Source organism: Rhinoderma darwinii, chromosome 1 (assembly GCF_050947455.1).
Source record: "Rhinoderma darwinii isolate aRhiDar2 chromosome 1, aRhiDar2.hap1, whole genome shotgun sequence".
Classification (NCBI taxonomy): domain Eukaryota; kingdom Metazoa; phylum Chordata; class Amphibia; order Anura; family Rhinodermatidae; genus Rhinoderma; species Rhinoderma darwinii.
The window spans coordinates 371,369,749-371,388,578 of record NC_134687.1 but is presented as its reverse complement, the minus strand read 5'-3'; the positions used below and the strand labels follow the sequence as shown (position 1 = coordinate 371,388,578).

At 42.7% G+C, this 18,830-nt stretch overlaps 1 protein-coding gene across 1 annotated transcript in view; it reads right to left on the bottom strand.

Moving 5' to 3' along the window:
* PIP5K1B (phosphatidylinositol-4-phosphate 5-kinase type 1 beta) overlaps window positions 1-18,830 on the bottom strand; it is a 162,104-nt gene that overhangs the window by 61,718 nt on the left and 81,556 nt on the right. The window contains exon 4 of the mRNA XM_075827851.1: window positions 13,522-13,652. Within this exon, the coding sequence (XP_075683966.1) occupies window positions 13,522-13,652 (131 nt within the window). The remainder of the gene's footprint in view (window positions 1-13,521; window positions 13,653-18,830) is intronic.

The window sequence follows — 18,830 nt, the reverse complement described above, 5'->3', positions numbered from 1 at the left end:
AGGTGAGTAGTCCTGACGGTCCGTGGCCATAGGTGTTTAAAGGAGACTGTCAGAGTCACGATATACTGCAATACATTAGTGATGCAGTATATCATGCAAGCGATCAAATGATCGCTGCTTCAAGTCTCCTAGGTGGACTAATAAAAAAAGCAAAAGACAGTTAAATAAAGTGGGTTTTTTTTATGTTCCAAAAAAAATAAAGTATTAAAAGTTTAAAAAAAAACCTTTTCACATTTTTTCCCTACATCAATGTTAAAAAAAATAAAAGTTAACATAACTGGTATCGCCGCATCCATCCGAACAATCACAATATAGTGTTGTTTAACCCGCTCAGTAAATGCTGTAAAAAAATATATATACAAAACACGCAAATTGCTGGTTTTTGGTCACCTTAGCACTCCAAAAAAATGAAATAAAAAGTGATCAAAAAGTCGAATTTACACCAAAATGGTATCAGTGAAAACTACAGCTCGCCCCGCAAAATTTAAGCCCTCGCATCACTAAAGTGATGGAAAAAAGAAAAAGTTCTGGCTCTCAAAATACGGCGACACAAAAGATTTTTTAAATTTAGCAAATAGTTTTATTTTTTTAAAAGTGGTAAAACATAAAACAAAACATATAAATTTGGTATTGCCGTAATCGTATCAACCTGTAGAATAAGGTGAATATGTAGCTTTTACCGCCTGATGGATGCCATAAAAAATGGCGTAATCGCAGTTTTTTGCCCATTTTACCACACAAATAATTTTCATTCAGCTTCCCAGTACATTATGCGGTACAATAAATGGTGCCATGAAAAACTACAACTTGTCCCGCAAAAAACAAGACCTCGTATGACTTTATCGACGGAAAAATAAAAAAATTATAGCTTTTGGAACGTGGGGGTGAAAAAACTAAAGTGAAAATCCGAAAAAAAAGGAGGGAAATGGTTAGAGTATTAAGAAACTTAGACCCTTCAAAGGCACTCTGTAATGGAACCAGATTGGTTGTGAAACAGATGATTACCCGATTGATAGACTGTGAAGTTCACACAGGAGCTTCGAAAGGTAAGGGTATGTTCACACGGCTTATTTTAAAAACGGCCGGGTAAAAAAATCGCCCGCGAAAAAGAAGTGCATGTCACTTCTTGAGCCGTTTTTGGAGCCCTTTTTCATTGACTCTATAGAAAAACAGCTCCAAAAACATCCGTAAAAAACACAGTGAAAGATGCGAGTTGCTAAAAAAACAGCGGAAAATCAGGAGCTGTTTTTCCTTGAAAACAGCTCTGTATTTTCAGACGTTTTTATTAAGCGTGTGAACATAGCCTTACAGGGTTGGTTTACAACCAAAGCTTTTCATTGACCAGTGTACAATTCGCAAAAACAATCTTCAACTCTTTTATGTTAAAGGAAACTTGTAACCAGGACAGGTGTTTTTACTTTAGAAAATCTTAAAGGACGAGTGTCGCGAAGAAAAATTTTTTTAGATCAATTTGCTTTTAGTGTTTTATTAAAAAAAATTGTATTTATTTGTGTGTTTGTGTTTTACTTTTTTTTATTTTTTCACTTTTTCTTGTCTATGGGGGCTGCCATTTTTTTTCCCATCTCTGTATGTGTCGATTAACGACACATACAGACATGGAATACGGCACATACAGCCCCATAGTGAATGCGAATGGGGCCCGTTCCATCCACTATGCTGTACGCCGTCTGTGTGGGAACGGCGCATGCGCCGCTCCCACACAGTCCAAATGGAAGGTCTTCGGCCGAGCGACGTCCGCCGCCATTTTCTTGTGGACCGGAAGCCGCGGCCGGACAGTAAGATTACTACTTCCGGTCGCGGCTTCCGGACTTGTGCACTTGGAGCGGAGGGAGCAGACGGACCGGAGGGAGCGGCGGCGGCAGGAGCAGGTAAGTTAGGTCTGTGTATGTACGTGTTTTACTGTGTGTTTACTACTGTATGTAAACCTACTACACTGTGTGTTAGCTCAAAAAATGGCGACACACAGTGTAGGAGGTTTGACCGTTCAAGTGCCAGGAGAAAGGAGGGGGGATTCTGTGAGCTCACTAGAGCGAGTGTGTCTTCTCAAATTTTGCAGCATAAAGCAATGTGGTTGCTTTACCACATGCCAATGCTGCAATTTTGGGAATTGCTCCATCTAGTGACCAGCACTGGGAAATGTTATAAATTAGAATCTAATTTATAATATTTCCTGACTCGTGAAAAAATTAAAAAAATTAGAACAATGTTTAATCACTTATACACTAACTGTTTAACTAAAAAAAAAAAAAAAATTCTAGCGACACATTACCTTTAAAGATGGCCAAAATACTGACCTAGAGGGAAAAAATTGCACCCACTAAATGTAGTGTCCGTTAGGAGGCACATAACTTGCTACATATGTAATCTCTGTGAGCGCTCTCAACAATTCAGAAAGTTTGAGAATGTCATGAGACACACTTTCTTCCCTAAGTTGGTACTTTGGGGGGCAGTTAGTGGGCACCAACCTGATACCTTGTGACATTTTTCCTTTAGCCAAAGTATATTAACTTTATTGACAATGCAAATTTTCAAGCGTGACAAACAGAAAATATTATAGCATAAACTTGATAGTCTTTCAATGTGTATTAAACAAGAAGCGGCAATTGTTTGTCCCATCTAATTTGAGATTCACATGTTCTATAATACGTGGAAGCTTTCAAATGAGATTGATTGTTGGTGCTTATGTCATGGTCTATATTAAAGCAATGGAAATAAACACCAGTGGTTTAATAGCACGTTACGTTATTACTAATATTTATTTTTGTTATGTGAGTCACCTTGCTCCTGGCATGCCTCACTACAATTTTCCATTTGACAGTATGTGGTACTAAAAGGTACATTTTGCCAGCATAACTGCCTCTTTGGACTATGTGTCAACAACATGCAGACAGTACAGATTTAGCTGTGAATTTTTTCAATCAACACATATGGCTGTGGCCATTGTGTGTTTAGTATTGGCTGTACAGTGCAGGTGTGGTATCAATAAGATAACAAGAATTTCATTATGAAAAACATAAAAAGTTACAGGGACGAACAATAATACAGTAGATATTATTGAGGCAAATGAGCTATAAAAAGTTGACTAAAGGCAGGCATAGACCCACAGATAATTCAGTCAATACAAATATAAAATTTGGATGAATCAATCATTTAGTTATTATTATTGTTATGTGAACTTTTGCAAACATTTTTATTGCTTTAATGCATCTAAAATGAAATATGCAGCAATTTTTTTTAAATAGTCTTGAGACTCTTGACATTTTGTGCATACAGTTCCTATGCAGGCCTGTCTGTCTCCATGGTTACAGACCGCAAACAAACCCTGTTTGTAGTCAGATCCTGCAGTTATGTGTTTCTTTATTCTAGTCCCTGATTCTTGCTAACATATAGAAAGTAGGAGAAAGGACAGAGGGAAGGGATAATACATGACTGCAAGATCAGAATACACAGAGAAGTTGATTAAAGTCTTTAACAATGGAGAGACATTGTCCCGGGAGGCTGGTGGTATGTCCCAGTTTAAACTGTATCTGCGTCCTCAGGATGCATATACAGTTGAATCCAATGGTAAGGCAGGGAAACGTCAGCTCCGTGCTTCACCATTCACTATCTAATGCCGGGCACGAGCATCTCGGCACAGACAGGCATGATGCAGTGCGTAATCGCGCCTGTCTGCGCCAAACCAGACAGCGGAGCAGCAGAGAGATCTCCTCCACTCGTCGTGGGAAAGGGGATAGATGAGTATTTATTTTTTATTAGGCACTGTGGGGCCATTAAACTGTGTGGGGCAGCTAAAGCGGCATTATACTGTATGGGGCAGCTATGGGGTCATTATACTGTGTGGGGGCAGTTAAGGGAGAATTATACTGCATAGGGGCAGCAATGGGGAATTATACTGAGTGGGGGCAGCAATGGGGGCATTATACTGTGTGTGGGGGCAGCTAAGGGGGCATTTTACTGTGTGGGGCAGCTATGGGCTTATTATACTATGTTGGGGGAGCTATGAGGGCATTATACTGTGTGGGGGCAACTATGGGGCATTATACTATGTGGGGGGAGCTATGGGGTCATTATATTGTTTCGAGGCAGCTATGGGGGCATTATACTGTTTGGGGGCAGCTATCGGGCATTATACTGTGTGGGGTCAGCTATGGGGGCATTATACTGTGTGGGAAGCACTATGGGGCATTATACTGTTTGGTGGCAGCTATGGGCATTATATTATGTGTTGGAGCACTATAAGGGAATTATTCTGTTATGGGGCACTATACTGTGTGTGGGCACTATTGGGGCACTTTGGCACATTTTACTGTGTGGGAGGCACTATACTGTTTGGGGGGCCACTATGGGGGCATTATACTGTGTGGAGGCACTATGGGAAATGATACTGTGTGGGCGGCTATGGGGGCATTATACTGTGTGTGAACACTATGGTGCATTATACTGTGAGGGGGCAGCTGTGTGAGCATTATACTGTGTGGCGGGCACTATGGGGGCATGAAACGGTGTTGGGCCTCTAGGGGGGCATTATACTGTGTGGAGGCCATTTTAATTTGAGGGGGACATTATAATGTGAGGGGCACTATGGAGCATTTTACTGTGTCTGTGGGCTCTATGGGAGCATTATATTGTGGGAAGGCACTATCGGAGGATGATACTGTGTAGGCTGCACTGGGTGTGTATGGGCGGGGATTGGTCGGAGTTAGAGGCGTGGCTTAACGGTAAGAAAATTTGCCCCATCAGTCGTATTCAATGACAATACATAGTACTATTGTTAATTGAGCAAGGAGAGCCTAGACGCCTTTCTGGAAAAATATTACAGGTTAGGAGTACTAAAATCTGGAGATGGGACGTTGATCTAGGTATTTATTCTGATTGCCATATTTGGAGTCGGGGAGGAATTTTTCGCTTTATGAGGCAATTGGCATCCACCTTAATAGGGTTTTTTTTTACTTCCTCTGCATCAACATGGTAGGATTATAGGTTGGACTTGATGGACCTGTGTCTTTTTTTTTAACCTTATAAACTATATAACTATGTAATTATGCAATATGTATATTCTGCAGCATTTATACTACATTATCAACGTAGCATAATAAGAACATACAATGAATCAGAAAGTGACATCCACTGCTTTGCATACAAACACATTATGCAGTCTAAGGCTATCCAAGTTTTAACAAAATGACAATTTGGTATTTGTTTCCCATATGTTGTGAAAAAAATATACAAGATATTTAATGTGAATGGAAGCTGTCAACTTTTAATAGCAAAAGATTGTATGGGGCTTTACTGCATAATATGTGAAAATCCAATATTAGGCCACACTTACTTTTGACACTATTTTAAACAGCTTACATATAAAATAAATCTACACAAAAAGTTGAGTAACTTTGTACATACGTTATTTATCTTGTACTGATCCCGAGTTGGAACCTATATTATAGTTCATTGATGTATTCACATTCCTGCAGGCTCCAGACGGGAAATCACACATTCCTTGTTGGTTCAGTGTCAGTATAGAGCTTGCTCTGGAGATTTGTGTTTTGGGAAGTGTAGTGTTCACACCAGACACTGCACAGTTATCTGATTTTGGAGAATTGCACTGCATTATTGGAGCTCATGAAAACTGATGTGTTTGACAAGAAGCAGGGGCGTTGTTAGCATCAGGCACTCGGGGCTCATGCCCCAAATTTTTTTTCCTATTGCCCCGCCTCACCAGCCAAGGCCGGTGTAGGTGGTGTGTAAACTGGGAAATTGCCCAGGGCCTCCACCTCTCAAGGCCCCCTGCCCACTATAGCAGCCACAACGGCTGCTACGAGGTCCGCGGCATGAGGGGGCCCACGCCGCCCATCACATAACATTAAAGGGGTTGTCCAATAATACATTTTACATATATTTTTACTTAATGTGAAATATATAATTAACTTTCTAATATAATGTATGTTTATATGTGGCAGCGTTACTGTGTTCTGACTTGCGGTGCCGTGACTGCACCAAGAGTAAACTTTTCACTTCTTCTGACGTTCCATGTCTTTGCTCAGCCAGCACTTCTGGCTGAGCAGAGGCACGGCGCGTCATCAAGTAGATTTACAGGCAGTAGACCAAGCAAATGTTTCATGAGCTCTTCAGAACTCCGCCTCTGGTACCACGGCCTGTAAACGTAGTTGATGACGCGCCGTGCCTCTGCTCAAGTGAGTGCGGGCCGAGCAAAGACACGGAGCGTCGTTTCTCATAGTACACACCCCTCCTCCTTCTACTCTCTGATGTAGAAGGAGGAGGGGGCGGCGTTCATGTTATGCCTCAATCCCCGCACGCCCTGATGGTTACATATGTAAAGTGATTACACAGGTTAAATAAATACAGGGAAGATGGGTGTTATATAAATACAGGGATGATGGGGGTTATATAAATACAGGGATGATGGCTTTATATACAGGAATAATGGGGGTCATCATCCCTGTATATAACCCCCATCTTCCCTGTATATAACCCCCATCCTCCCTGTGTTTAACCCCCATCATCCCTGTTTAATACCCTTAACATCCCTAGATATAACTCCCATCATCCCTGTATATAACCCCCATCAACCCTGTGTAATACACTTAACATCCCTGTATATAACCCCATCATCCAGTATATAACTCCATCATCCCTGTGTAATACCCTTAACATCCCTGTATATAACCCCCATCATCCCTGTATATAACCCCCATCATCCCTGTGTATTACCCCAATTATTCCTGTATATAACCCCCATCATTCCTGTGTATAACCCCTATCATCCCTGTGTATTACCCCCATTATTCCTGTATATAACCGCCATCATCCCTGTATATAAACCTCCATCATCCCATTATAGGATGATGGGAGTAATACACAGTGATGATGGGGAATATATACAAGGAGCTAAGGGTTATATACAGGGATGTTAGGGTTATATACAGCGATGTTGGGGGTCATATACAGGGATGTTGGGGGTAATACACAGGGATGTTGGGGTAATACACAGGGATGATGGCGGTTATACACATGGATGAGGGCAGTTATACATAGGGATGATGGCGGTTATGTACAGGAATGATGGTGGTTATACACAGGGATGATGGGGGTTATATAAAGGGGTGATGGTGGTTATGTACAGGAATGATGGTGGTTATATACAGGGATGATGGGGTTATATACAGGGATGATGGGGGTTATATACAGGGATGATGGGGTCCATATACAGGGATGATGGGGGTTATATACAGGGATGATGGCGATTATATATAGGGATGATGTGGGTTTATATACAGGGATGATGGCGGTTATATATAGGGATAATGGGAGTATATAAATGGATGATGGTGTTATATACAGGGATGATGGCGATTATATACAGGGATGATGGTGATTATATACAGGGATGATGGCGGTTATATACAGGGATGATGAGGTTATAAAAAGGGAGGATGGGGGTTATATACAGGGGTGATGGAGTTATATTGCCCCTGTGTATTACCCCAATCATCCCTGTATATAACCCCCATCATTCCTGTATATAACTCCCATCACCCCGGTATATAACCCCCATCACCTCTATATATAACCCCCATCCCCCTGTTTGATTATTACTGTGTGTGTGTGTGTGTGTGTGTGTGTGTGTGTGACAGTGTGCAGGGAGCTGGGTGACTTTAATTAGAGCAGGTAAGAACCCCGTGAACATAGAGAGGCGTGGCAGTGTGCAAATAGCTGAGATGCTGTGGAGGAAGGGGGAATGTAAGCTGTCTCCCCAGATGCAGCAAGGGTTCATGGGTATGGTGGGTTACAAAACAGGAAACAGCCAGGAACAGAAGCAAGGGATGTAAACAAACAGAAAGAGCAGCAGTGACGATTGGCATTAAACAGAAACTGGTTAGAAAGTATGTAGGGGGTTTTAGGGAAGGCAAACCAAGGCTGGGGGACACTATTTACAAAATATTTTTTCCTGGCCAACCCCTTTAATAAGCAGGGCGGCACGGGTCCCCTCATGCCTGGTGGCGACACAAGCAAGTGCTAGCGACTGCCACATTCAATTGTATCTGCATCCCCAGGACGCAGATACAATTGAATACCATAGGTTGCAGGCCACGTTAGGCCTGCAGCCTATAAGACGCTGGGACGGAGCCACTGCGTCATAGAGTCACTGCATTACGCTGGCCTATGAAAGGGTCCCGTCTAGAGGTGGTGGAGCTCTCGGTTCATCGCATGAACGGGGTCAGGTAAATACAATTTATTTATTTTGGGGGGTGTATCTATAACAGGGGAATGGCTGTGTGGCGCTACCTACTAGGGGGGGCTGTGTGGCACTATACAGGGGGAGGGCTGTGTGACACTATACAGGGGGGGGCAAAATACAGGGGAGAGGGCTGTGTGGCACTATACAGGGGAAGGGCTGTGTGGCACTATCTACAAGGGGGGCTGTGTGGCACTATACAGGGGAGGGCTGTGTGGCACTATACAGGGAGAGGGCTATGTGGCACTATCTACAAGGGTGTGTGTAGCACTATCTTCTAGGGGGGCTGTGTGGCACTATACAGGGGGAGGGCTGTGTGGCACTATCTACAAGGGGAGACTGTGTGTGGCGCTACCTACAAGGGGAGGGCTGTGTGGCACTATCTACAAGGGTGTGTGTGGCACTATCGACTAGGGGGGCTGTGTGGCACTATACAGGGGGAGGGCTGTGTGGCACTATCTACAAGGGGAGTCTGTGTGTGGCGCTACCTACAAGGGGAGGCTATGTGTGGCACTATCTACAAGGGGGGCTGTGTGTGGCGCTATCTACAAGGGGGGCGGTGTGTGGCGCTATCTACTAGGGTGGGCTGTGTGTGGTGCTATCTACAAGGTGGGGATGTGTGTGGCGCTATATACAAGGGAGGCTGTGTGTGGCGCTATCTACAAGGGGGGCTGTGTGTGGTGCTATCTACAAGAAGGGGCTGTGTGTAGCGCTATATACAAGAAGGGGCTGTGTGTGTGGCTATCTACAAGGAGGGCTGTGTGGCACTATCTACAGGGAGCTGTGTGTGGCGATATCTATAGGGCACGCTGTGGAGCTATATACAGGGGGCACAAAGGCGCATTATTACTGCATGTTTAACAAAGGGGACACGGGTACTGAGGGGGCACTTTTATTGTGTTGAGCACTGAGGGATCATTATTACCATAAAGGGCACTGTGGATTATGAGTTTGTTTAGAGGATGGGGTATAGGTAAGGAGGGTGCTGGAAAAGCGAGAAACTAACATGTCTGTGTGTCAAATTCTGCAGAGATGAGACGTTGCTGGAGTAAGTTATCACAGTGGTCTGGGCCGGATGGAGAAAAAAAGGCAAAGTGAACGACTCTAATCAGAGAAGACATCACCTGTGAGTCACTGGATATAAATGTGCTGTAATTACTGCTATCTGCAGAGCACTTGTGTATAACTGGCATCTACCACTATATGGTGGTAGTATTGGTATTTGTATAGTTGTTTTTATTCAGTAACAGTATGGTAGTATTATTCAGTTACTATGTTGTTATGGTGTAACAGTATGGTAGTATTATTCAGTTACTATGTTGTTATGGTGTGGCAGTATTATTCAGTAACTGTATGGGGGTATTATTCAGTCACTATGTGGTTATGGTGTGGCGGTATTATTCAGTAACAGTAAGGGGATATTATGCAGTCACTATGTGTCTATGGTGTGGCAGTATTATTCAGTAACAGTATGGTGGTATTATTCAGTCACTATAGGGTGGTAATATTGGTCTTTGTATAGTGTGTTTTATTCAGTAACAGTATGGTGGTATTATTCAGTCACTATGTGATGGTAATATGTGGTAATGATGCGGAAGTTTTATTCAGCAACAGTATGGTTGTATTATTCAGTCACTATGTGATGGTAATACGTGGTAATGATGTGGAAGTATTATTCAGTAACAGTATGGTGGTATTATTCAGTCACTATGTGGTGGCAATATGCGATCATTGTGTGGCTGTATTATTTGGCCCTTCTATAGTGGTTTTACATGGTAACTGTGTGACTGTATTACTTAGATGCCTACTTTCTTACATAGATAAATTTTTATGACAGGGCAAATTATTTGGGGGAAAGTCTACTATGAATACATGTTTCAGGCACCAAAGAAATTATTTTAACTCATCAGTGTAATATCCAGGGACAGTTTACTGCTGAGCCATTGTTTTTGTCAGCAGAAGCCATGACTAAGGACGCTGTATGCGTCAGAAACGCGTAGGCACCGCTCACACTGCCACAAATCCTACGATTTATTTGAGAATATCTATCTACAATGTTACCTGTTTTTATATTTATTCATTTTTCATTAAAACTTGGAAATAGTTTCCGTTTTTAAACACAATTTCAAGGACACAGCGCTGGATCCATCTCTTTCTTTTTTCCTGACTTCTTGCGTGTGCCGACACGAGGATCCGTGTGCAAGTCTATACATGCGATAAGGTGAGCTGGAGGAATCCTCCCAAACTTTTTCACTGTATTACTTAGATGCCTACTTTCTTACATAGATAAATTTTTATGACAGGGCAAATTATTTGGGGGAAAGTCTACTATGAATACATGTTTCAGGCACCAAAGAAATTATTTTAACTCATCAGTGTAATATCCAGGGACAGTTTACTGCTGAGCCATTGTTTTTGTCAGCCTATTATGCGTTATCAAAGTTGTCTTCGCTATCCGTCTATCTATCTATCTTTCTCATATCTATCTGTCTATCTATCTATCTATCTATCTATCTATCTATCTATCTATCTATCTATCTATCTATCTATCTATCTATCTATCTATCTATCTATCTCTCCTATCTTCTAATATCTATCTATCTTTGAAGGAGGGCATATGTCTTGGGGCTTATGCCCCTAATCTTTTAAGACCCTAGCAACGCCCCTGAGAAGAAGGTTGATTACTGTTTTCATTAACAACCAGCAGGTTTGGGAATGCAGCTCTGGACTGTAAAATATGTTCTAGCCAAGGGCATAACTAGAATTCATTGGGCCCGATAGTATAATGAGATGTGTCCCCACCAGCTAGTGACAGTAAACAATGAAAACAGCATAGGTAGCAATAATTACAGGTTTGGATGATAGTGCCATATAATCAGAGAACCCACAAAGTAGTGCTAGAAAGCCACAAACTGGAGCAATATTCTTGCACCTGAGTGGACCCCCTCAACCTCTAGGCCCCATAACAGGTGATATGGCTGCAACAGCTATAGTTACACCCATTGTTCTAACTCAGTATCAGTGCAAAATAAGTTGTGCAGTGTATTTACTAAGTCACTCTAATTTTTAGAAAAGGCTGCAATACCTGTGAATGGCCACTAAATGTGTGTCGACGATTCACAGTGCACAAGAAGAAATGAAGGGGAAGCAGCGCTCGTACGAGAACTATGGCCCCTTCAAAACAGCTGATCGGTGGGGGTCTCAAAAGTCTGACCCCAACCCATCAGCTATTGATGGCCTGAGGAAAGGCCATCAATTTTTAATGGCTGGAAAACGCCATTAAATATAAATCTGTTCTCAGTGTAAGATACATTTCACAATAACCGGCTTTTATTTATATAAATCTCACTCGATCTCACTCTCCTCGTAGTGCAGGGATAGCGTGATAACAGCAGGTGGGACTGCCCTCTCGATATGTGCAACAGTTATCCAAGTCCACAATGCCAGTCTTTATGTGGCTAACAACCTATACCTCCAGTCTAGTTATGTAGAAATGATCATGCATTCATTATAATATTAGTTTTGTTCATCTGCCATGCACCTCAATCAATCCCCAATATATATATATGTATCAGAATAATCATAGGTACGTGTATTTTAACAGGAGAGGTTTTTGGAGGTAGAAGGCATTAGCATTGTTGGTGGCATAGTTGAGACGTTTTTTACTTTCATTGGTGGTGTAATAAGCCCCATACTTGCCATGCTTGGGAATCCAGCGATGTCTGCTCTTTGCACAGTCTCTCCTCAGCGTTGCTAAGCTACAGTCATCTGCAGAGAAAAGCTGAGGAAAGACTGAGAACAGGGCTTCTGTTCTCAGATTGGTGGAGCTGCCGAGAGCGTCCACGAAAAGACACGCTCGGCAGCAAGGGAACTAAGGGAAAAGAACTGTGCACAGTTCCCTTAGTATACGTCACAACAAGGAAGTGATCGCCCAGATCAAAGGGGAGCATCGCCCAGATAAAGGGGAGCGGAAGAAGTTTTCACAGTTATGGTTGCTGCAGCATTACAGCTTGTAACTCAGGCCAGGGATTTCACAGGGGGATAATAGAGGTATTCTGTTCATAAGTGGAGGTACTATTTAATAAATTCCTCCCAATGTCTACAACACTTTTATCATAATTTACTGTTGCTGTGGATTATGCTGAAATAGCATCATCCCTGTGCAAAGAGTTTACGAGAGAGAGAGAGAGAGAGATGGAGAGAGAGCGAGCGAGCGAGCGAGCGCCTGGGTTGAGACTAGCTGTTGTGGCCATCAATGGGATTAGTAACAGGAAGTTTAGAAAAAAGAATATCTGCCTCCATGAGCTCTATGACTAGATTATTAATTCACTATTTCCTAACTAATCTAATAGGTGTTGTGATGCTGATGCTGTTAACTACAGTGTAATTTTTTTTCAAGAACATTTATTATTTGCAAAGTTATGAGCATTTTTCTAAATATGCTAATGTGGCTATACTTGCCAAATGGGAGGTGACTCTTTCTTTTCACTCTGGGCGGTAAAATGTTTTCTGTATGACGCTGTCCAATCAGCATCATACATTCTCCTCTTCCCAGTCCTGCAACACATCATATAGTATACAGCTTCCATTCCCGACTGTATTTTCAACTGCTGATACCTCCGGTTATTTCCACTTCAGGAGAATCGCTGGTGTTGACGACTTGTCTAGTATTGGGCTCATTTGCATATTTAGAAAATAATAAACTTTCTGGGACGCAATTTTTACTAGCATTATCAGTGTGACAGCCCCTATTAGGCTGGATTCACAGGAGCATGTACGGTCCGTAAAGGACGGAACGTATATCGGCCGCAAGTCCCGGACCGAACACACTGCAGGGAGCCGGGCTCCTAGCATCATAGTTATGTACGACGCTAGGAGTCCCTGCCTCTCCGTGGAACTACTGTCCCGTACTGAAAACATGATTACAGTATCGGACAGTTGTCCTGCAGCGAGGCAGGGACTCCTAGCATCGTACATAACTATGATGCTAGGAGCCCGGCTCCCTGCAGTGTGTTCGGTCCGAGACTTCCGGCCAAAATACATTCCGTCCATTACGGACTGAACATGCTCGTGTGAATCCAGCCTTAGATTAGTAGGAGAATGGGCATTACAAAACTAGTGACAGATTCTCTTTAATCTCACATATCTCCAGTAACATCTTGAGACATATGTGTAAATCATAATAGCAGTTATTACTATGATTCCATTTTGTACACTTTGAGTTTTGTTGTCCTTTAAGTTCTTACCTTGGTAGGAAGACACTCTCCACTACATAGAAGTCTTGCATAAGCACATCTCTGTCAGGCTTGGATGTAAGGTTACCTACAGTGTAGCCTATTCCCAACTGAATGGTTCCTTTTATTGCTGATGATGCTGTCTGTAAAGAGAATACACATATGTATATAATCAAACAATCAATAAGATTTTCTTCTACAAAGTTCTGAATTGTAGAATTTTTTGAGAAAATCAGCGCATAATACCACCAACAATAACAAAGCATAGAAATAAAAAAGAATGTTAATACTGTCAGGAGTGTTGTTTACCTCCCTATCTCCATAAGGATTTCAGTACCTGGATTCCCCATTTTTATAGGCCATATGTGCTCTCCTAGGAAGGTATATTTTTTACCTCATGTGCAGCTCTTTCTGATCCACAGGGATAAATAACATCTATAGTGTGAGATAGATGCATGACGTTGTAATGATATGTCTGTTATGAAAAGAGATGCCATGCCAGGCTTATCAAAGGTTCCTGGGTGCCCATAAACATTACAAGAAAATTGACCAAACCCATCGACTGGACGACTACCTAATGTATATGGGGATATCTCGACCCTCCCCCGACGGCAGATGGCAGGATAAAGAAGGATTAGACATGTTGGATTTTAAAATTTACAATCCTTTGTTCTCACAGGAGATAAGTGGCTGCTCCCTATTAAAAACATGAACACTCAGCCAAGCGTGCAAGTGTATGGGGGGTTGGGAGGAATAGCTGACTGCTATTGTAGGCAGACCAGGATATTGGCCCAACACGCCAGGTAGAACTGGATTTTCAATTCTGCCCAGGGTGTTTATTTCTTTCAAATTGTAGTAGTATCAATGGCCATTATTAATTGCTATTTAGTTGCATGACCTGCATTCGGTGGCATACATAATAGAGAGTGGGCCTCAAAGTGAAGATCAAAATTGGCCCCCTATTATGGTGTTAGATTTTGTCACTCAGGAAAAAAGGACATTGGAGCAGATTTACTAATACTGTCTATTATTTAGACAGCATAAACTTAGACCAGACAGTCAGAAGATGTGTCAAATTTATCAAAGTGTTGAACGCTTTACGATAAATTTGACGCATCTTGCTACAAATGTTAAGAAATTTTTCTCTTCCTTATACCACCTCTTAGTTGGCTTAGTTTATGCTACTTCTTTTGTGGCAACATTTTTGAGAAATTTTGGTGCACGTCAGTGCGTTTTTAGGTCACGTCCCTTCCCATTAGACCCCACCCTCTTCCTGTTAAGCCATGCCCCTGGTCGAGTGCGGCGCAAATGATGTCTCAGACAGTTAATAAATGTGGCACACAAGATGCACGCCAGAATTATGACTCATTTTGAATAGTAAATCTGCCCCATAGTGTTTGTTTCCCCTCCCATGACCCTCGGGCCAATTCCCAACTCTTTTTTGTTTGGAAGCAATGGAGTTTTGCTGGAGAGACGAGTCCTGTACATGCAATATCAAAGGGATGGGACCAACCAAGGCTGAACCCTCTCTCTTCAAGCAGCTACATTGGCTGCCTTTATGGTATGTATATCCTTGCATGCATTTTACAAACTTATCCTCAAAAAAATTCTCATTTTTTGCAAATATATTAGTAGGATACTGTAAGTGACACATATAAGAGCACTTTTGAATATATGGACACACAACACATAACACCAGACAACAAAGGGAAAACACATACAGACAAAGCGCCTCCGGTAGGTAATATAATTTGTTCAGAACATTCCATCCAGCCAGAGAGGCAAATCAGCACCATCCCGGAATCCAGACCACACCATCCAAGTTTGGACGAAGAGCCCTGATTTGTCCCTATCAGCGGACAGCAACTCCTCCATCCTCATAATCCCGTTCACCTCCGTCACCCATTCCGCCAGGGACGGTACAGTATGCGACTTCCAGTGACGAGGTATCACCGTTCTTGCTGCGGTCAAGAAATGTCGAAAGATCCCCTTTTTGAGGTGTGGGAGTGATCCAGGAACCATAGAAAGCAAGCCTATGGAAGCCGAGGTCGGAACCTCAGTATGGAAAAGCTTGTTGCCTAGATCAAAAATCTTTCCCCAAAAGGGACGTAGCATGGGACAGTCCCACCAAATATGCAACATAGTTCCAGGAGCCCCCCCACACCTCCAACAATCAGCAGACACATCAGGGTATAGCCTATGTAACAAGGTCGGACAACGGTACCACCTGGTAAGTATTTTGTAATTATTTTCCTGGGCAAAACAAGACATCGGTAACTTATGGGCTAGAAAGAAGGCGGTGCCCCACTCCTCTTCAGAGTGTCTAACCCCCATTTCCTCGTCCCATGCGGCAGTGAAGGATAATAGAGAAAAAGAAAATTTTGGCAGGAGGATCCCATGTAGGTGGGACAACACATGAGAAGGGGCTGTGGGCAAGGACAAGTAGAGTTCCAGAGGAGTCTTATCCTGTAGTAATAACAGACAGTCACCCATGGAGGAGAGATAGGACCGCAACTGCAAATAGGACCACCAAGTTGACCGCCTCCCCGGGCAGGCAGCAGATACATCAGTCATTGGCAATATGGCACCGTCTGGAGTAAGAGTCTCAGACAAACATCCACCATTTCCTCTCTCCCAACAGAGGAATGTATCAACACCCTCCGCCGGAGGGAAAGAAGGATTATCAAATAGAGGAGTCAAGGGACCCGGGCGATGGACAAGGCCCGTAGTACCCAGGATCCGTTCCCATACCATGAGAAACTGACGTGTGAGGAAAGGTAGAGAGAGAGTTTGTCTCTGAAGGACTGATAGCCACGGCAGAGAGGACAATGCAAGAGGAGACATAGCCTTTTCAATGCGCACCCATTGCTTACCTGTTTCCGAACGGAACCAATCCACTACTCTCATAATTATCGCTGCTTGATGGTATCGTTTAAAGTCTGGGAGACCCGCGCCCCCGTCTATTTTTGGCCGGCTAAGGACAGCAAACCGGATACGAGGCTTAGAGGAGCCCCACACAAACTTGGTTATGGCCCTATGTAAAGCCTGGAAAAAACTGGATGGTACAGCAATAGGGACGGTCTGGAAGATATATAGAAATTTGGGCAAGATATCCATTTTAACCGCATTGATACGCCCAAACCACGACATGCGGTTCCCGCCGTATTCCGCCAAGTCCTTCATGGTAGCCTAAACATCTTTTAACTTTACTGGTTCCTTACAGTACTTAGAGTCCTTTTTTAAAATGGAGCCGGCTGATCACCGCAGGCCAGGATTCCCTGTCCTTTACCCCCGGCGATCAGCTGTAATCAGCAAAGAAGTCATGACCAGCGAGACATTTGACATGAATGGCCGTTCATGTAATGCAAAGTCGTGCCAGGTCCACAGTGGGAGACCCCGCTCTATGACATCCATATGCTCCAATAGGGCATTTGGACAGGTGCTGTCTTAGTAAGACAAGCCCTTTTTCCGGTGACGGGAAGATTGTTTATACATTGCATTTATCAACACATCTGATTAATCTCTCACTATACAGAGGAATCATTTAATGAGTTAATTGACCAGATGGCCAATTTCAGGCCCTGTTCACACAGAGTTTTTTGACACGTTTTTGACGCGGAAACCGCATCAAAAAATGGCCGAAAATGCCTCCCACTGATTTCAATGGGAAGCGGACGCGTTTTTTTACCGCTCATGGTAAAAAACGCTCGCGGTAAAAAGAAGCGTCATGCCCTATCTTCGGGCGTTTACGCCTCTGACCTCCCATTGACATCAATGGGAGGCAGAGAAAGCGTATTTCGTGGCATTTTTTCCCGTAGCACTCAATGGGCGTGAGCAAAAAAAGCTGCGAAAATCGCGGCAAACCGCGTGCAGGCAGATCAAAATCTGCCTCAAAATTCCAAACAGGTCATCTTTAGAAGGGTTAAGATATTGGGCTTTAATAGCTCGCCTTAAAGCTTTATGGGTTGTTTTTAAGGGCCTGTTCATATCAGCATCGGGTTCTGTTTGGGTTTCCGTTCATCCATTCCGTCAGAGAAACAGATGACCAGAAAGCCGAACGGAAAATTATAGCTTCCGTTTGCATTACCATTGATTTCAATGATAATGCCTCAGTTTCAGTTTGTTTCTGTTCCGGAAAGTTTCAGTTTATTTCATGGAAACTATACCGTAGTCGACTACGCTATTGTTTCCGTGAAAATAATCCTGAAACTTTACAGAACAGAAACAAACTGAAACTAACTGCCTCGAAGATAATAATGAAGAAAGAAGCGATAGTTTGTTGGGCTTTCCGTTCATCTGTTCCCCTGACGGAATGGATGAACGGAAACCCCAAACGGAACCCGACGCTGATGTGAACAGGTTCTTAATGCCTCTGTCTCATTGACTTCATAGACTTGATGAAAGGAGATGGGAAGGACAAGTGGACAAGGCCTAATGTAAAGCCTGTTGTGACTCCGGCAAAAGTGAATTAAACGTTGAGAGGATTATTGTACTAATCCTACAAATCCTATTTTAAAATGAAGACATCCAATCGATTGCATCCTTCCTGGGGAAGTGTAATTTCAATAAATTAACACGCTAATAAAAGCAAACAAGGCAAATAATACACATCCCAAGTTGTCATTACAATAGGATTAGGGTAATGTTAGGACCTGCAGATAATGTAATACTGTAGTCTGCCGTAGCACTGATGTAGACTAAAATTGTAATTTCACATGAAAACCTGTTTTTATTTATAGCCCCAAACACTTGTATATTAGTATAGTATTAGTATATTAGTATCTCTCAGGCTCTGCACTAGGTATAACACAGTTTATCGGCTATGCTGTAAGCTGCAGAATGCCCAAAGTTGAAACCAAATAGGCAAAGACCGATCGTTGTATAAAACAGGCAGCTCCAGTATCTACGCTCACACTTTACGAATGTCAAAGGCAGCAGATGTCCCGAGCTTTTAGAAGATTGCAACTAAAAACCCTTGAAATAGTTTAATATTGTGACCTTTGTAGCACTGGAATGAATATAGTCTTCTCAAACAGCAAATGCACAAAAGAGCTAACCATTCACACCAGCATATGCCTGAACTTTGTTTAGCCCATTTGGCTTCTTCCTCGAGATGTGCAACCATAGCTGTACTAATTGCCATACATTAGGATATTTGGACCTACTTCCAGACTGTTTGTTGCACCATGTTTCAGTATGAGTGACTTAGACGGCCGAAAATGTCATCCCCCATTTTTATGAAACCCTTTGAGTATGATTAAGTATCTAACAATGGCATGATATCTAGGCATATTGGGTTTTCAGTAACTGTTCGCCATAAT